Below are 20,963 nucleotides of genomic sequence, written 5' to 3'. Positions count from 1 at the left end.
TACAGCCGGGGAGGTTGGATCAGAGTGCTGACTACAGCCGGGTGGTTGGATCAGAGGGCTGACTACAGCCGGGCGGTTGGATCAGAGGGCTGACTACAGCCGGGCGGTTGGATCAGAGGGCAGACTACAGCCGGGCGGTTGGATAAGAGGGCTGACTGATCCAACCGCCCTGCTGTAGAGGGTTGACTACAGCCGGGAGGTTGGATCAGAAGGCTGACTACAGCAGGGCGGTTGGATCAGAGGGCTGACTGATCCAACCGCCCTGCTGTAGAGGGTTGACTACAGCCGGGAGGTTGGATCAGAGGGCTGACTACAGCAGGGCGGTTGGATCAGGGGGCTGACTACAGCAGGGCGGTTGGATCAGGGGGCTGACTACAGCAGGGCGGTTGGATCAGAGGGCTGACTACAGCAGGGCGGTTGGATCAGGGGGCTGACAACAGCAGGGCGGTTGGATCAGGGGGCTGACAACAGCAGGGCGGTTGGATCAGGGGGCTGACTACAGCAGGGCGGTTGGATCAGAGGGCTGACTACAGCCGGGCGGTTGGATCAGGGGGCTGACTACAGCAGGGCGGTTGGATCAGAGGGCTGACTATATTTCTACTCTGTCCACGGCTCCTCTTTTTTGATATGACAATTAGATGGTTGGAAATTGACACACCATAGCAAGGCTAGGGTTCGTGGTTAAAATAGCGGTTTTCTAGCCAAAGAAAGGCAAAGTATTTCCTTACCTCTTTGTGAGGCTCGAACCGTCTAATTAGTTGTCATTACTGTGGTAACAGAGGGATCTAACGGCGTCCATTTTGTGTCTTCCAGTCTGAATCGTCTGGCTCTGGTCCTGCTGGTGCTGCACTGCTTCGTAGAGCTTCTCTTCCACGTGTCCCGCCTGGTCTACTTCAGCAACGAGAAGAGACAGACTGGGTGAACACACACACACACACACACACAGAGACTGGGTGAACACACACACACACACACAGAGACTGGGTGAACACACACACACACACACACACACACAGAGACTGGGTGAACACACACACACACACACAGAGAGACTGGGTGAACACACACAAACACACACACACACACACACAGACTGGGTGAGTTGAGGTTACACAGCACACTTCAAAGCCCTACAACAAAATATCCCTATAAAGCCAACTTGGCATTTTAGACCAGGATGTTAGTCAGTCTACAGGTCTTGTGTTATGATAGTGTTTTATCTATTAAGACATCATCTGTTCCGAACGACTGTGTGATCACTCTCTCCGTAGCCAACGTGAGTAAGACCTTTAAACAGGTCAACATTCACAAGGCTGCTGGGCCAGACGGACTACCAGGACGTGCACTCCGAGCATACGCTGACCAACTGGCAGGTGTCTTCACTGACATTTTCAACATGTCCCTGATTGAGTCTGTAATACCAACATGTTTCAAGCAGACCACCATAGTCCCTGTGCCAAAGAACACAAAGGCAACCTGCCTAAATGACGACAGACCCGTAGCTCTCAAGTCCGTAGCCATGAAGTGCTTTGAAAGGCTGGTCATGGCTCACGACACCATTATCCCAGAAACCCTAGACCCACTCCAATTTGCATACCACCCAAACAGATTCTACAGATGATGCAATCTCTATTGCACTCCACACTGCCCTTTCGCACCTGGACAAAAGGAACACCTACATGAGAATGCTATTCATTGACTACAGCTCAGCGTTCAACACCATAGTGCCCATTAAGCTCATCACTAAGCTAAGGAACCTGGGTCTAAACACCTCCCTCTGCAACTGGATCCTGGACTTCCTGACGGGCCGCACCCCCAGGTGGTGAGGATAGGTAACAACACATCAGCCACGCTGATCCTCAACACGGGGGCCCCTCAGGGGTGCGTGCTCAGCCCCCTCCTGTACTCCCTGTCACTCATGACTGCAAGGCCAGGCACGACTCCATCACCATCACTAAGTTTGCAGACGACAACAGTGGTAGTGCCAGAATAACAACCTATCCCTCAACGTAACCAAGACTAAAGAGATGATTGTGGACTACAGGAAAAGGAGGACAGAGTACGTCCCCATTCTCATCGATGGGGCTGTAGTGGAGCAGTTTGAGAGCTTCAAGTTCCTTGGTGTCCATATCACCAACAAACTAACATGGTCCAAACACACCAAGACAGTCGTGAAGAGGGTATGACTAAAACTATTCCACCTCAGGAAACTAAAAAGATTTGGCATGGGTCCTGAGATCCTCAAAATGTCTACAGCTGCACCGTCGAAATCATCCTGGTTGCATCACTGCCTGGTATGGCAACTGCTCGGCCTCCGACTGCAAGTCACTACAGAGGGTAGTGCGTATAGCCCAGTACATCACTGAGGCAAAGCTTCCTGCCATCCAGGGCCTCTATACCAGGCAGTGTCAGAGGAAGGCCCTAAAAATTGTCAAAGACCCCAGCCACCCTAGTCACAGACTGTTCTCTCTACTACCGCATAGCAAGCGGTACCGGAGTGCCAAGTCTAGGACAAAAAGGCTCCTCAACAGTTTTTTTCCCCCTAAGCCATAAGACTCCTGACTATTTGCATTGTGTGCCTCCCCCCAACCCCTCATTTTACGCTACTGCTACTCTCTGTTTATCATATATGCATAGTCACTTTAACTATATATTCATGTACATGCTACCTCAATAAGCCTGACCAAACGGTGTCTGTATATAACCTTGCTACTCTTATTGTCAAATGTCTTTTACTGTTGTTTTATTTCTTTACTTACACACACACACACACACACACACACACACACACACACACCTTTTTTTCCCACACAAATTGGTTAGAGCCTGTAAGTAAGTTGTATTCAGCATTTCACTGTGAGGTCTACTACACCTGTTGTATTCAGCATTTCACTGTGAGGTCTACTACACCTGTTGTATTCAGCATTTCACTGTGAGGTCTACTACACCTGTTGTATTCGGGATTTCACTGTAAGGTCTACTACACCTGTTGTATTCAGCATTTCACTGTGAGGTCTACTACACCTGTTGTATTCAGCATTTCACTGTAAGGTCTACTACACCTGTTGTATTCAGCATTTCACTGTGAGGTCTACTACACCTGTTGTATTCAGCATTTCACTGTGAGGTCTACTACACCTGTTGTATTCAGCATTTCACTGTGAGGTCTACTACACCTGTTGTATTCAGCATTTCACTGTGAGGTCTACTACACCTGTTGTATTCGGGATTTCACTGTAAGGTCTACTACACCTGTTGTATTCAGCATTTCACTGTGAGGTCTACTACACCTGTTGTATTCAGCATTTCACTGTGAGGTCTACTACACCTGTTGTATTCAGCATTTCACTGTAATGTCTACTACACCTGTTGTATTCAGCATTTCACTGTGAGGTCTACTACACCTGTTGTATTCAGCATTTCACTGTGAGGTCTACTACACCTGTTGTATTCAGCATTTCACTGTGAGGTCTACTACACCTGTTGTATTCAGCATTTCACTGTGAGGTCTACTACACCTGTTGTATTCGGCGCACGTAACAAATAAACTTTGATTTGATGATAGTGTTTATCTATTAGACAGTCTACAGGTCTTGTGTTTATCTAGTAGACAGTCGGTCTATTACAGGTCTTGTGTTTATCTATTAGACAGTCGGTCTACATGTCTTGTGTTTATCTATTAGACAGTCAGTCTACTACAGGTCTTGTGTTTATCTAGTAGACAGTCAGTCTACAGGTCTTGTTATGATAGTGTTGATAAAGAATGGTCATGTAACACGTGTCTGTCTCTCTACAAGGTTCTCCATCTGGGCGGTGCTGTTTGTCCTTGGACGGCTGCTCACCCTGTCCCTGTCTGTCCTGACTGTGGGCTTCGGCCTGTCCAACGCTGATCAACAGGGACTAGACCTGGCTAACGGGAACTTCAATGTGCTCATAGTTCGGTGAGAGAGAGCGTGTAATGGGGTGGCTTGTGAAACTTAACTAAAGACAATTAACTAGTTGTATTTTTTATTTTACCTTTATTTAACTAGGCAAGTCAGTTAAGAACACATTCTTATTTTCAATGAGGGCCTAGGAACAGTGGGTTAACTGCCTGTTCAGGGGCACACCGGGGGTTTGAACTTGCAACCTTCCGGATACTAGTCCAACGCTCTAACCACTAGGCTACCCTGCCGCCCCATAGTAGGGAGGAATTCCTTTCAGATGGTAGAGAAAAGAGGATTAGGAACAGAGTCTGGTAAAGAAATGAGCCACTTCGACTGTAACAGTGTTCTCACAGTCTGGAGCCAGTTTGGCTATTACCTCAAATGTAATATTTGGTGTCTAACTACTGTCTCTTCTCAGGATCGCTGTGTCTAACTTTACGGTCTCTTCTGTTCCCAGGATCGCTGTGTCTAACTACTGTCTCTTCTCTTCTCAGGATCGATGAGTCTAACTACTGTCTCTTCTCTTCTCAGGATCGATGAGTCTAACTACTGTCTCTTCTCTTCTCAGGATCGATGAGTCTAACTACTGTCTCTTCTCTTCTCAGGATCGATGTGACTAACTACAGTCTCTTCCCAGGATCGTTGTGTCTAACTACTGTCTCTTCTCTTCCCAGGATCGCTGTGTCTAACTACAGTCTCTTCTCAGGATCGCTGTGTCTAACTACCGACTCTTCTGTCCACAGGATCGCTGTGACTAACTACAGTCTCTTCTCCTCCCAGGATCGCTGTGTCTAACTACAGTCTTCTGTCCACAGGATCACTGTGCTGGCGACCATCTGTGTGACTCAAGCCTTCATGATGTGGAAGTTCATCAACTTCCAGCTGAGGAGGTGGAGAGAGCAGGCCCAGGTCCAGCCCGTGAAACCCAAGAAGCTCCAAGCTCCCAAGACCAAGTCCAAGAAAGACAAAGGTGAGTCACGATGTTGTCTAAGTTAAAACACGTCTTGTTCTTTCTCTGCCTTTAAGTTGTCTGCTTTTTAATCGGGATCCATCTAGAATTTTTATTTAATCAGTCAAGTCAGTTAAGAACAAATTCTTATTTACAATGACAGCCTACCGGGGAACACTGAGTTAACTGCCTTGTTCAGGGGTAGAACGACAGATTTTTACCTTGTCAGCTCGGGGGATTCAATCTAGCAACCTTTCGGTTACAAGTCCAAAGCTCTAACCACTAGGCTACCTGCCACCCCTTGAATATGTTTGTTAGGGTTAAAACTGGTGTTAATACTGCAAGTAGAGCTGGGTAGTTTGGCTTTATGTTTCCTTTTCTTCATCTGTTGTTTGCTCCAAGAACATTGACTTCATCCTCTGTCCTTGGCAGCCAATGGAGTGAACGGAGTGAGTTCCAACGGAGCCGATTCGCCGAGAGCAAAGAAAGAGAAGTCTTCGTAAACCACCCCCCCCCCCCCCCCACTCCCTTCTCAGTTCCTCCAACCAATCCCCTTCAGGCAGCATCCAGCCTTCTCATTCCACTGCTCTGTATGCTGTCTATGGCCCAATCCCAAATCCATCCCTAGACCCTTGTAGAGATCTAAGAGGAAATGATTGATTCAAGCAATATGGTGAAACTTCCACCTAGAATATCAGAGAGCCGAGTTGTACTAAGCCCATATTGATTACACCTGTCATATAATCTCAGATCCCCTCAAGGGGGTTTCATTTGGGACTGTTCATCTACAACAGCTACTAAAGGAGGACAACTCCTTCCAACAGGACTACAAGATCCAGAATGCATCTTGGCTTCATCTGCTTGTTGCCAATCTCCAGTGCTGACCATTCCCAGAATCATTGTGACACTGCTGTGTCATTATTACAGCGAAAGAAAACCATGAAAGAACAAAGAACTTATTTAAAAGTGCCTATTCATAGACTGTACAGGATGTGCAGATTTAAAATGTCAGGAATGATATAAGCTCAGTATTTCAGTAAACACGCCCCACCCCCCCAAGCCAGTTATGTTATTTATCAGACTGTATCCTGTGACATGTTCTGTTTGTTTAACAAAAGGTCTTCTTGATTCAGTCCCATTTATTTGGAACCGCCTGAGGAGAAATGCACCTGCTGACCTTCTATTTTAAATGACCCCATTTCCTGTAGTTTTTTTTGTGTGTGGGGGGGGGGGGGGGGGGGGGGTTCTTTTTTTTTCATCAACACAGACAGGTTTCTAGAATGGATGGGTTTAATTGGTTCATTGGAATGGATGGGTTTAATTGGTTCATTGGAATGGATGGGTTTAATTGGTTCATTGGAATGGATGGGTTTAATTGGTTCATTGGAATGGATGGGTTTAATTGGTTCATTGGAATGGATGGGTTTAATTGGTTCATTGGAATGGATGGGTTTAATTGGTTCATTGGAATGGATGGGTTTAATTGGTTCATTGGAATGGATGGGTTTAATTGGTTCATTGGAATGGATGGGTTTAATTGGTTCATTGGAATGGATGGGTTTAATTGGTTCATTGGAATGGATGGGTTTAATTGGTTCATTGGAATGGATGGGTTTAATTGGTTCATTGGAATGGATGGGTTTAATTGGTTCATTGGAATGGATGGGTTTAATTGGTTCATCGGAATGGATGGGTTTAATTGGTTCATCGGAATGGATGGGTTTAATTGGTTCATCGGAATGGATGGGTTTAATTGGTTCATCGGAATGGATGGGTTTAATTGGTTCATCGGAATGGATGGGTTTAATTGGTTCATCGGAATGGATGGGTTTAATTGGTTCATCGGAATGGATGGGTTTAATTGGTTCATTGGAATGGATGGGTTTAATTGGTTCCACCGTATTGCTTTAACCTACCAGTTTGTGTGCTTCTCAAATGGCACCCTATTCCCTACATAGTGCTCCACTATTGACCAGAGATGTATGGCCTTGGTCAAAATTAGGGTACTACATAGGGAATAGGGTCCCATTTGAGTCGCAGACGTTCTTTCAGGACACTGGCAGTGGGAATGAAGGAACGGGAATGAGGATAGGAAGCCATTCTAGTGTATTTTGACTTTTTGTTGTTGTTGCTTTTCAAGCCTTTTGCTTTGGTGCTGTAAAAAAGGCCTGACCCCTGTTGAGTTTTGTTAATGCATCCTGTGGCCTTTCCTTTGCTTTGCCAGTCAATGGCAGGATCAGTGGTCACTGTGAAGGGAGAAAATAATTATTGGTGCTGCATCCCAAATGGCACCCTATTCCCTATATAGTGCACAAGAGCCACTATGGGATCAGGTGAAAAGTAGTGCACTACATAGGGAATAGGGTGCCACTTTAGGATGCACAACCCTAGTGAAAAAAATGGTTGCCATTGGCGATTTGGCTGCCTTCATTTGAGAGCCTGCAAAGCCAAAATCTGTAGTTTTTTTAAAAATATAAGTGATGAGGATCCTATCACAGAGGTTATTAGAGGACATATTTAGTGTTATTAATATTAGTGTTGTTTTCTTTGTTGGAGAATATGGAATTGAGGCCTACTTTTTGGTCAACAAACCCGAGTGGTTTGTGTTTGTCACTGTCTGTTTCAAATGGCAACCTATTCTCTTTATAATGCTGTCCTGTGTCCAGTAGAGTACCTAAGGGCTCTGGTCTAAAGTAGTGCACTATATAGGGAATAGGGTGCCATTTGGCTCTGGTCTAAAGTAGTGTATTATATAGGGAATAGGGCTCTGGTCTAAAGTAGTGTACTATATAGGGAATAGGGTGCCATTTGGGACTGTATTTTGTCTCCTTTTGAACGTTCATGGGAATATAATTTGATGTTATGAATAAGGAAATGTTGTGTTTTTCCATTTTATCCCTCTATTTTACTTTAACTGAACGTGCCAAATCAGAGCTCTCACCATGACGGGATCTTTCTTTCCTTTAACATGCTCACTCGTTGCCATTAAATAATTTACACGGAAAGAAATGTGTCCAATTTTATTGAACTGAGATGGTATTTTGGTAGAAATATGCTGATGTAGTGACGTTGTGTAATGTTTGATGGTGATATGTGGTTGTTACTTACCTTTTTGAAGCCACAGGTCGGCAATATTGCTACCCTGGAATGCTAATGTTATGTATTGGCCAATGAGAGGCTTGGAAGCCACTGGTCGGCCATATTGGAACTCCCCAGAAGGAGCAGTCCTCCATAGAAATTAATGGAATTCTACAGTCATGCAATTAAATGTTTCAAGGCCAAAATTACATCAAAAGTACATTTGTTGTTGTGGGGACATTAGAACTTCCTAAAAAAATGATACTTTATTTTTTACATTTAGCTCGTATAATATAATTTAAGGTTACACATTCAGGTGTCTAATAGAATAGATGTAAAACATCTAGTGGGGGAGTACAAAGATGGAGGTGCCACGACTTCAAAACAGTGCCCACTGTAAGTCATCTAGTGTGCATATATAAATCATTGGTTGAAACAAACTAAATCCTGTACCACTGACAACCATACGGTGGAGCTACGGTTCACACAACCTGCTGTCAAAGACATGCAATTTGGTTGTGAACTGAAATATATATACTGAACAAAAATATAAATGCAACATGGAACATTTTTGAAGCTTTTACAGAGTTACAGTTCATATTAGGAAATGTGGGTAACTGAGAAAAATGAATTCGGCCCTAATCTACAGATTTCATGACCAGGAAAGCTTGATACCAAGTCAGTTGTACAACTGAATGCATTCAACTGAAATGTGTCTTCTGCATTTAACCCCAACCCCTCTGAATCAGAGGAGGTGCTGGGGGCTGCCATAATCAACATCCACGTCATCGGCGCCCAGAGACCAGTGGGTTAAACTGCCTTGTTCAGGGATAAGGATATGTATTTGTTAGTCACATAGTTAGTCCCTGTTCCCAAGAACAATTAGGTAACCTGGCTGAATGACTACCAACCCGTAGCACTCACGTCTGTAGCCATGAAGTGCTTTGAAAGGCTGGTCATGGCTCACATCAACAACATTCTCCCAGAAACCCTAGAGCCACTCCAATTTGCATACCTCCCCAACAGATCCACAGACGATGCAATCTCTATTGCAGTCCACACTGCCCTTTCCCACCTGGACAAAAGGAACACCTATGTGAGAATGCTATTCATTGACTACAGCTCAGCGTTCAACACCATAGTGCCCTCAAAGCTCATCACTAAGCTAAGGACCCTGGGAATAAACACCTCCCTCTGCAACTGGATCCTGGACTTCCTGACGGGCCGCCCCCCCAGGTGGTAAGGATAGGTAACAACACATCTGCCACGCTGATCCTCAACACGGGGGGCCCCCCCAGGGGTGCGTGCTCAGTCCCCTCCTGTACTCCATGTTCACTCATGACTGTACGGCCAGGCACGACTCCAACACCATCATTACATTTGCAGACGACAACAGTGGTAGATCATGATCCCCGACAACGACAAGACAGCCTATAGGCAGGAGGTCAGAGACCTGGACGTTGCTGCCAGGACAACAACCTCTCCCTCAACGTGATCAAGACAAAGGAGATGATTGTGGACAACAGCAAAAGGAGGACAGAACACGTCCCCATTCTCATCGACGGGGCTGTAGTGGAGCAGGTTGAGAGCTTCAAGTTCCTTGGTGTCCACATCACCAACAAACTAACATGGTCCAAACACACCATGACAGTCGTGAAGAGGGCACGACAAAGCCTATTCCCACTCAGCAGACTGAAAAGATTTGGCATGGGTCCCCAGATCCTCAAAAGGTTCTACAGCTGCACCATCGAGAGCATCCTGACGGGTTGCATCACTGCCTGGTATGGCAACTGCTCGGCTTCCGACTGCAAGGCACTACACAGGGTAGTGCGTACGGCCCAGTACATCACCGGGGCCAAGCTTCCTGCCATCCAGGACCTCTATACCAGGCGGTGTCAGAGGAAGGCCCTAAACATTGTCAAAGACTCCAGTACCCTAGTCATAGACTGTTCTCTCTGCTACCCCACGGCAAGCGGTACCGGAGTGCCAAGTCTTGGTCCAAAAGGCTTCTCAACAGCTTCTACCCCCAAGACATAAGACTGTTCTCTCTGCTACCGCACGGCAAGCGGTACCGGAGCACCAAGTCTAGGTCCAAAAGGCTTCTCAACAGCTTCTACCCCCAAGACATAAGACTGTTCTCTCTGCTACCGCACGGCAAGCGGTACCGGAGCACCAAGTCTAGGTCCAAAAGGCTTCTCAACAGCTTCTACCCCCAAGACATAAGACTGTTCTCTCTGCTACCCCACGGCAAGCGGTACCGGAGCACCAAGTCTAGGTCCAAAAGGCTTCTTAACAGCTTCTACCCCCAAAGCCTTAAGACTTCTGAACTTCTTCTTTTACCCTGCTGCTACTCACTGGTTATTATCTATTCAGAGTCACTTTAACTCTACATATTACCTCAATTACCTCGACTAACCGGTGTCCCCGCACATTGACTCTGTACCGGTACCCCCTGTATATAGCCTCCACATTGACTCTGTACTGGTACCCCCCTGTATATAGCCTCCACATTGACTCTGTACCGGTACCCTGTATATAGCCTCCACATTGACTCTGTACCGGTACCCCCCTATATATAGTCTCCACATTGACTCAGTACCGGTACCCCCTGTATATAGCCTCCACATTGACTCTGTACCGGTACCCCCCCTATATATAGTCTCCATATTGACTCTGTACCGGTACCCCCTGTATATAGCCTCCACATTGACTCTGTACTGGTACCCCCTGTATATAGCCTCCACATTGACTCTGTACTGGTACCCTCTGTATATAGCCTCCACATTGACTCTGTACTGGTACCCCCTGTATATAGCCTCCACATTGACTCTGTACTGGTACCCCCTGTATATAGCCTCCACATTGACTCTGTACCGGTACCCCCTGTATATTGCCTCCACATTGACTCTGTACTGGTACCCCCTGTATATAGCCTCCACATTGACTCTGTACCGGTACCCCCTGTATATAGCCTCCACAATGACTCTGTACTGGTACCCCCTGTATATAGCCTCCACATTGACTCTGTACCGGTACCCCCTGTATATAGCCTCCACATTGACTCTGTACCGGTACCCCCTGTATATAGCCTCCACATTGACTCTGTACCAGTACCCCCTGTATATAGCCTCCACATTGACTCTGTACCAGTACCCCCTGTATATAGCCTCCACATTGACTCTGTACCGGTACCCCCTGTATATAGTCTCCACATTGACTCTGTACCGGTACCCCCTGTATATAGCCTCCACATTGACTCTGTACCGGTACCCCCTGTATATAGCCTCCACATTGACTCTGTACCGGTACACCCTGTATATAGCCTCCACATTGACTCTGTACCAGTACCCCCTGTATATAGCCTCCACATTGACTCTGTACCGGTACCCCCTGTATATAGTCTCCACATTGACTCTGTACCGGTACCCCCTGTATATAGCCTCCACATTGACTCTGTACCGGTACCCCCTGTATATAGCCTCCACATTGACTCTGTACCGGTACCCCCTGTATATAGCCTCCACATTGACTCTGTACCGGTACCCCCTGTATATAGCCTCCACATTGACTCTGTACCAGTACCCCCTGTATATAGCCTCCACATTGACTCTGTACCGGTACCCCCTGTATATAGTCTCCACATTGACTCTGTACCGGTACCCCCTGTATATAGCCTCCACATTGACTCTGTACCGGTACCCCCTGTATATAGCCTCCACATTGACTCTGTACCGGTACCCCCTGTATATAGCCTCCACATTGACTCTGTACCAGTACCCCCTGTATATAGCCTCCACATTGACTCTGTACCGGTACCCCCTGTATATAGCCTCCACATTGACTCTGTACCGGTACCCCCTGTATATAGCCTCGACATTGACTCTGTACCAGTACCCCCTGTATATAGCCTCCACATTGACTCTGTACCGGTACCCCCTGTATATAGCCTCCACATTGACTCTGTACCAGTACCCCCTGTATATAGCCTCCACATTGACTCTGTACCAGTACCCCCTGTATATAGCCTCCACATTGACTCTGTACCGGTACCCCCTGTATATAGCCTCCACAATGACTCTGTACCGGTACCCCCTGTATATAGCCTCCACATTGACTCTGTACCAGTATCCCCTGTATATAGCCTCCACATTGACTCTGTACCAGTACCCCCTGTATATAGCCTCCACATTGACTCTGTACCGGTACCCCCTGTATATAGTCTCCACATTGACTCTGTACCGGTACCCCCTGTATATAGCCTCCACATTGACTCTGTACCGGTACCCCCTGTATATAGCCTCCACATTGACTCTGTACCAGTACCCCCTGTATATAGCCTCCACATTGACTCTGTACCGGTACCCCCTGTATATAGCCTCCACATTGACTCTGTACCAGTACCCCCTGTATATAGCCTCCACATTGACTCTGTACCGGTACCCCCTGTATATAGCCTCGACATTGACTCTGTACCAGTACCCCCTGTATATAGCCTCCACATTGACTCTGTACCGGTACCCCCTGTATATAGCCTCCACATTGACTCTGTACCAGTACCCCCTGTATATAGCCTCCACATTGACTCTGTACCAGTACCCCCTGTATATAGCCTCCACAATGACTCTGTACCGGTACCCCCTGTATATAGCCTCCACATTGACTCTGTACCAGTATCCCCTGTATATAGCCTCCACATTGACTCTGTACCAGTACCCCCTGTATATAGCCTCCACATTGACTCTGTACCGGTACCCCCTGTATATAGTCTCCACATTGACTCTGTACCGGTACCCCCTGTATATAGCCTCCACATTGACTCTGTACCGGTACCCCCTGTATATAGCCTCCACATTGACTCTGTACCAGTACCCCCTGTATATAGCCTCCACATTGACTCTGTACCGGTACCCCCTGTATATAGCCTCCACATTGACTCTGTACCAGTACCCCCTGTATATAGCCTCCACATTGACTCTGTACCAGTACCCCCTGTATATAGCCTCCACATTGACTCTGTACCGGTACCCCCTGTATATAGCCTCCACAATGACTCTGTACTGGTACCCCCTGTATATAGCCTCCACATTGACTCTGTACCAGTACCCCCTGTATATAGCCTCCACATTGACTCTGTACCAGTACCCCCTGTATATAGCCTCCACATTGACTCTGTACCGGTACCCCCTGTATATAGCCTCCACAATGACTCTGTACCAGTAACCCCTGTATATAGCCTCCACATTGACTCTGTACCAGTACCCCCTGTATATAGCCTCCACATTGACTCTGTACCAGTACCACCTGTATATAGCCTCCACATTGACTCTGTACCAGTACCCCCTGTATATAGCCTCCACATTGGCTCTGTACCGGTACCCACTGTATATAGTCTACACATTGACTCTGTACCGGTACCCCCTGTATATAGCTTCCACATTGACTCTGTACCGGTACCCCCTGTATATAGCCTCCACATTGACTCTGTACCAGTACCCCCTGTATATAGCCTCCACATTGACTCTGTACCGGTACCCCCTGTATATAGCCTCCACAATGACTCTGTACTGGTACCCCCTGTATATAGCCTCCACATTGACTCTGTACCAGTACCCCCTGTATATAGCCTCCACATTGACTCTGTACCAGTACCCCCTGTATATAGCCTCCACATTGACTCTGTACCGGTACCCCCTGTATATAGCCTCCACATTGACTCTGTACCGGTACCCCCTGTATATAGCCTCCACATTGACTCTGTACCGGTACCCCCTGCATATAGCCTCCACATTGACTCCTGTACCGGTACCCCCTGTATATAGCCTCCACATTGACTCTGTACCGGTACCCCCTGTATATAGCCTCCACATTGACTCTGTACCGGTACCCCCTGTATATAGCCTCCACATTGACTCTGTACCGGTACCCCTGTATATAGCCTCCACATTGACTCTGTACCGGTACCCCTGTATATAGCCTCCACATTGACTCTGTACCGGTACCCCCTGTATATAGCCTCCACATTGACTCTGTACCGGTACCCCCTGTATATAGCCTCCACATTGACTCTGTACCGGTACCCCCTGTATATAGCCTCCACATTGACTCTGTACCGGTACCCCCTGTATATAGCCTCCACAATGACTCTGTACCGGTACCCCCTGTATATAGCCTCCACATTGACTCTGTACTGGTACCCCCTGTATATAGCCTCCACATTGACTCTGTACCGGTATCCCCTGTATATAGTCTCCACAATGACTCTGTACCGGTACCCCCTGTATATAGTCTCCACATTGACTCTGTACTGGTACCCCCTGTATACAGCCTCCACATTGACTCTGTACGGGTACCCCCTGTATATAGTCTCCACATTTCCAAGTGGACATTTATTGTCCCCCAGCACAAGGTGCACCTGTGTAATGATCCTGCTGTTTAATACGATTCTCGATATGCCACACCTGTCTGGTGGATGGATTATTTTGGTAAATGAGATTGTCTCACTAACAAGCTTTTTGTGCGTATGGAACATTTCTGGGATCTTTTATTTCAGCTCATGAAACATGGGACCAACACTTTACATGTTGCGTTTATATGTTTGTTCAGTGTATAATTGCCCAATCAAGTGTTTAGGTTAAAACATTTAAATATAAAGTCCTAAGATAACCAGCACAATTTAGTCAATTTAATTGGAAAATCTTCAGTTTATGCAAATGTGGCCTATATTTAATTGGAAAATCTTCAGTTTATGCAAATGTGGCCTATATTTATTTGGGAAATCTTCAGTTTATGCAAATGTGGCCTATATTTAATTGGTCAGTAGACCATTATCACAGGAATCAAGGTGGCCTAATATCTTAATATTATGTAATAGCAGTGGTTTTGATACTGGTGATGCTATTCGGGAGACCTATGTGTTGAAATAATTCCATTTAGCGGTTGTAAGTAGATAAGCTGATTCAGCTAGAATTGTTGTAGTAGATAAGGACTTGACGGAGAGGTACTTAAGCCACATGTTTATCCACAGACAATTGTTACTTTAACCTAATTTCTACGAATCTCCCCAGCAGACCAAAGTGACGTTGCAAAAATGAACAGAAGAATCGTAGAAACCTTTATTTAACCAGGCGAGACAGTTCAGAACAAATTCTTATTTACAACGACGGCCAGCTGTGATACAGTCCGGGATCGAACCAGGGTTTGTAGTGACGCCCTTGTGAGTCCTTAAATGGCACTCTATTCCCTACACAGTGCACTACATGGCACCTTACGTAGTGCACTACACGGCACCCTACACAGTGCACTACATGGCACCCTACACAGTGCACTACATGGCACCCTACGTAGTGCACTACTTGGGCCCTTGGTCAACAGTAGTGCACACTATATAGGGAACAAACGTCTGTCTGGAGTGACTGATTGGCTCGTGTCCATGACTTAAAGCTTGTTTCTGTACTGAAGCAGTATGCTTGTCTGTGTCTCAAAAAGACAACAGCACATGTACCTTATTAACATAAAAGTGACACCTCCTGTGTGTGTGAGTGTGTCCAAAATGGAACCCTAATCCCTATAGAGTGCACAACCATATGGGCCCTGGTCAAAAGTAGGGCACTGTGAAGGGAATAAGGAGACGTTTGTTATTACGCTCTTTGCTATCAAACGAGACGAGGAGGAGGACTGTTTCGCTGTCTCCTGTCCAAGGTCTAGTCTGCTCTGTGATGACGACCGTGGTATCTTCATTCACTGAGATACGCTGCATTCATGTCCTGTTGCCCATGTGAGCCTTTGATTCGTGACTACTTGTAGGAGGACGTGTTGATTATTGAGTATCAGACACATTTGTGTCTCTGGTTTCAGTGTGTGTGTGTGTGTGTGTGTCTCTGGTTTCAGTGTGTGTGTGCATCATTCATTACAGCAGTGTGATTTGTGGATTCAAAAACAGTTTTTTTAAATGTGTGTGTGTGTATTCACGCACTCTGCGACCTGAGCATGCAGTCCTCTCTGCACAAGACCTGAGTCAGACTCTAGAATCCTCTCTGGTTCTTTCTGCTTTGCTCATCAATTTCCTTCCTTTGCATCCCAAATGACAACCTATTCCTTTTAGTGCACTACTTGGACCAGGAACCTATAGGGGCCTTTGTGAAATCTAGTGCAACTATAGAGGGAATATAGGGTGCCATTTGACATGTATACTTCATCTGCAGCAATGGTCATCGTCTGATATGTTTACCCCATGTTCCTAATCAAAACTATTCACAATAAAACAAAATAAGATATGTTTACTATTTGTGTAATAACTACCTGTGATATTACTTACTAGGAATATATCTGGGGGATCCTTATCATAAATATATAACTGAATAGTTGTATTTAGCCTACATGTTGCTGTAAGTAGGATAAATAGGTTATGGCTAAAGCAATGTGTTAGGGCTATAGTCTATCTATGCTGTCAAGTCATCTTGAATAACTATGCACTTCGTATTCTATCCTCTTTGATTAACTAGCTAAATCACGGGTGTTTCTCTCCGCTGTCTCTCCGTGCTATATCATCACTTGGATGGGTTGTTGCTGTTTGTTCGCTGTCTTCCATACCGGAGAGAGACCCCCCCCCTGCTAACCGACTGGCTCCTCTCTGTGGTGCCGTGATATGATGTGTGGGGGAGGCTTTCTAGCGAGATAAACAAGCAGCCAGTCAGCATCGGGGTTTCAGCCAGCACAGAGCAGTCAGAGAGGAACATGGCCGCAGCACATTTAGCTCGCGCTATAGCTGTTCCTCCCAACCGAAGGTCAGACCGGGTTGATTAAACATACAGGATTTAACAAGAGCACGAGCGACGGAAAGTTTCACATCGTAAGTACGCATGTGGGCTTTTGTTGTTTTGGTTGATTCGCTGTTTTTTGACGTGCAATTCCGTGTCCTAATTTTTTTTGCGAGGGATTTAATATCTGAAACAGTGTCGGTACGTTAGCTTGCTGAGCAAGGCAGCGCTGACTGCTAGCGTCGGCTACCACCGGGGAAGCTAGATCACTAAACAGACATGTTTTTAAAATGGTATATTCCTTTACCTTGCCGCACTTGATCCATTTTCACTACTCGTTTCCGTGCTTGGCAGTGCTTTTGCATGCATGTATTTCGTGCACCGGGGAATACTTTTATCTTTCTGAGTGTGCTTGTTGTCAGTGACTGAAGTTCACGGATCCAATAGCGCCTAGCCAGCCATTAGCTAGTTACAACAGTGGACATTGTGAATGTTTTCAGAGACCCTCTCTCTCCTTGGCTATTTAACTTTAGTGTTTAGAGCGGGCTTTTAAATCCAGAGCAGTGATCGGATTGCTCATATCCACGAATCAGCCTTAGCGTAAATATAAATAAAAAGGTAAACAACTTTGTTTACGTAATGCTCCCTATATCAGTGACTTTAGTGAGTCAGCTTTCTTTCTGCATCGTGCAAAGCTTGCTTCGCTACAATGTGGAAAAGTTGCAACGTTACACCAGTGGTATTTCTCAATAGGGGTGTGAAACTGAATGGGCCACGAAGTGGTGCAGAGTTCCAGTGGAATCTCACCAAGTCAGTCTAGTGATGATGTCGGACCCCCCCCGGACTGTTCACCCCCCACCCCCCACCCCCCACCCCAGGACTGTTCCACCCCCCCCCCCCCCCCCCCCCACCCACCAGGACTGTTCCACCCCCCCCCCCCCCCCCCCCCCCCCACCAGGACTGTTCCACCCCCCCCACCCACCAGGACTGTTCCACCACCCCCTTTAAGGGAACGTTCCTGCTGCGTTTCTCTCTCTCCACCTGGGTAGAAAGGGAGTGGGTGGCCTACATGTCATTTATTTTTTAGAAAGTGGGTTTTAATGACCTATTTACAATCTACGCAGGCGAGGTTGCGTAGTGTGATGACGTGCGGAACAGAGCTGCCGAGCTCTCATGCATTTGATCCTCTTCTCACGCCACACCTCTTAAATCTTAAAATTATTGAAAAGTACCGCTTTTTTTATTTTCTTTTTCGAATGAGTCAATTGTACAGTCAGTGCGTTTTATCTTTTCAGCTGTCCTCCACATCGTTTTGAAATCGGAGCATCTGCGCTTGCATTTAAACATCACGAGCCACCCTGGTCTCAGAGAATTTCGTATTATTGTGTACGTAAAATGTAGATATTTCGTATATGTTAAGTTCGGATGATATGTATTAATTAGTGGATGTCCAGCAATCATTTGATATGATATGTTATGAATTTCAGTTTGTGCAACATGTTATGGGTTCGTAAAATATCCAAATGTTACGAATTTGCAAAACATAAGATATGTTACGAATTCCAATTTGTTTTTGCTAATGTTAGCTAGGTGGCTAATGCTAACATTATCTCTTGGCTAGGTGTTAAGGTTAGGCTTAAGGTTAGGGGAATGGTTAGCTAAAATGGCTAGGGTTAGCTAAAAGGGTTAATATGAGGTGAAGGGTTAGCTAACACGCTAAGTAGTTGTAAAGTAGCTAAAAACATGCTTAGTAGTTGCTAAATAGTGCAAATGCTATAGTTGTCTGGGGATTAGAGCCGAATATGCAACCTTTGGGTTGTTAGACATTTGCGTTAAACGCCCATCCACTACAACCAACCTGCTTTAATTTTCGTCTTAAGTAACTTTCTGTAACCATACTAAACATTAACATATTGTATCATACTGATTTGAGGTTTTTGGTTTACATTTACTATGTTACCTCTAGTCTATGAGACCAGGTTGCACGAGGGGAACCTCTGTCCGGTCTTGCCACAGCACTTTGAACTCTGGCACATTGAAGCATATGATTGGTCTAGTTATGTAAAGGATCAAGGGGATTGGATTGCGTTTTAAAGAAACGCCCCTCAAGATTAGAGTGGCGCTGAATGGAGAGAGAGAACGTTCTCCGCGGAGTTTATACAACTGTAAAATAAAACGCAAGGTAGCGCTATTTTATGTACAATGTTGTAAAACAAATTTCGCTGTTACTCCTGCAGAATGCAGCCTTTTGACAGCATGTACGAAAGTTGATTTAGTCCCCACTTGCATTAGTCCCCTTGTTTGGTGATTGGCATTTAGGCTGTGATAAGGAAAAGGCTGCTTCCAACCATCCCATTGTCCCCCCCCCCCCCCCCCCGTCTTTTCCCCCGGCCCCCCCATCTCGTTTCATTACTGTCTGAATGTGTCAAACCATCTCAAAAATGTATATAAAACATATTAGCATACTTAAAATTAAACATAATTCCCAAAACATCTCACAGTAACAAAGGCGTCGAATTTGGAGTTTTCATTTAATGTTCAAACCACCCCGAATACACTTGACCTGTGTTTTATTTTGAATTTTTAAATGAATTTTAAAAAAAATAATTACACCCTGGTCATAGAACTAGGCCATGTCAAAATATGTAGAATGGCAGGAAATGAGCTTTAAAACAGTAAACTGTTATAAGGGGAACCCACCATCTGAGGGTTGTGCCAGGGGGCAATGAAATTCACAAAGCAAATCTCACTCCAAACTTTCTTCAAAACTTGGCAGCCCTGGCATAGTGATGGGACTATTGATACCGTACAGGTTGTCACTAATTACCACAGCCACAAAGTCATAATGACGGCTGACGCTGTGGTAACTAGTGACAACCATTGATTTGATACCGTACAGGTTGTCACTAATTACCACAGCCACAAAGTCATAATGACGGCTGACGCTGTGGTAACTAGTGACAACCATTGATTTGATACCGGAGCTCCCACACGAGTGGCCCAGTGCTCTAGTTGTCTGTGTAGATTTGGAGATGTGGAGGTTTAAGAGGTTTAAACACCTTTTTAGTCGGCGCTTCCTGTTTTTATTTCTTGACAAACAAATCCTTTATCTGATTTTTGTTGTTTTACACCACCTTTTTGGTTTACTTCCTGTCTTTTACATTTGGTGTGGGTCTTTCTTTTGTTTTGCCACTTAGTTGGCAAATTTAGTGGGCTCCTCGTGGCGGGGATCTTTTAGGTCTCAGTTGTTGTTGCTAGGCAACTTTCAGTGGACACCCCCATGAGTGTCTTTCAACCCCCCCACCCACCATGTTTAGTTTTGGTTGTTGTCAGTGACTCTTTGTTAGTTCCCAGTTGTTTGAGCAACAGTTTTGTCTTTCTTGCTGGGGAACGTAACACGACAGAGGTCTCTCTCCTGAAATCGTAGCACACTAAGTATCGAATTTTGAGCGATTCTATTTTAGATAATTTTTGTATTTCTCAAGCAGTGATTGCAAATAAAAAACCGCTCTAGTAGTTATTGGCTAACTATCAAATTAAGGATCCAAAGTTATTTAGTTAATATGGACAAGTGAGTTAAACGTTTAATTCAAACCCCAAGTAAAGTTTACAAGCAAGTTACCACGTGATAAATGATGCTTTGTTTGATCTCTCAGTCAGTGGATCCCGCTGTGGCTTCCAAAACATCAACCTCTCTAGACATTACTTAGACTAGAACAGTGATCTGCAAGGCATTCCTAGTCGATCGCCGAACATTTCTGTAAAAAAAACAACACAACAATAAGTCTTGCGTTCCTATTTTAATATTTTTTTTATTTTTATTTTTTATCTCGGTCTGTTGGTTTGGGTACGTTCGATTCAGCTGTCCTGCTCACCGGGTAGGTGACGTATTCCCATTTTGAACCATTTCAAATGTCAGAAGGTACAAACTCTGCCTTCCCGCGGGTCCAGGGGGAGCAAATCAAGTGTACTATAGGCTTACCACTGGCCAATCGGATGGCTCAGATTACCGTGTCTGCAGTAATGTAGCAGGTGGAAAAGAAAGCTACAATATAGTTGATACGGTGAGGTTTCTAAACATTTAAAACCATGACTAGAGAGACTGTCAACAAATAAAGTATAGTTGATACGGTGAGGTTTCTAAACGTTTCAAACCATGACTAGAGAGAGAGAGACTGTCAACGACTACAGTATAGTTGATACGGTGAGGTTTCTAAACATGACTAGAGAGAGAGACTGTCAACGACTACAGTA

The 20,963-nt window shown here is 45.5% G+C and overlaps 2 protein-coding genes across 2 annotated transcripts in view; both read left to right on the top strand.

Annotated features, from left to right (window-relative positions):
* Positions 1 to 7,880, top strand: part of LOC109881136 (translocating chain-associated membrane protein 1-like 1) — a 38,523-nt gene extending 30,643 nt beyond the window's left edge. Inside the window, exons 8-11 of the mRNA XM_031836421.1 lie at positions 814 to 918; positions 3,798 to 3,941; positions 4,742 to 4,896; positions 5,308 to 7,880. Of these exons, the coding sequence (XP_031692281.1) occupies positions 814 to 918; positions 3,798 to 3,941; positions 4,742 to 4,896; positions 5,308 to 5,378 (475 nt within the window). The 3' untranslated portion in view covers positions 5,379 to 7,880. The remainder of the gene's footprint in view (positions 1 to 813; positions 919 to 3,797; positions 3,942 to 4,741; positions 4,897 to 5,307) is intronic.
* Positions 7,881 to 16,523: 8,643 nt separating this feature from the next.
* LOC109885725 (nuclear receptor coactivator 2) overlaps positions 16,524 to 20,963 on the top strand; it is a 223,519-nt gene continuing 219,079 nt past the window's right edge. Inside the window, 1 exon segment of the mRNA XM_031835033.1 lies at positions 16,524 to 16,801. The gene's annotated coding sequence lies outside the window, so the exon portion shown is untranslated.

Source organism: Oncorhynchus kisutch, linkage group LG11 (genome assembly GCF_002021735.2).
Source record: "Oncorhynchus kisutch isolate 150728-3 linkage group LG11, Okis_V2, whole genome shotgun sequence".
Taxonomy (NCBI): Eukaryota; Metazoa; Chordata; class Actinopteri; order Salmoniformes; family Salmonidae; genus Oncorhynchus; species Oncorhynchus kisutch.
Note: the sequence above shows the minus strand (reverse complement) of the source record. Positions and strands in the feature narration are given on the sequence as shown.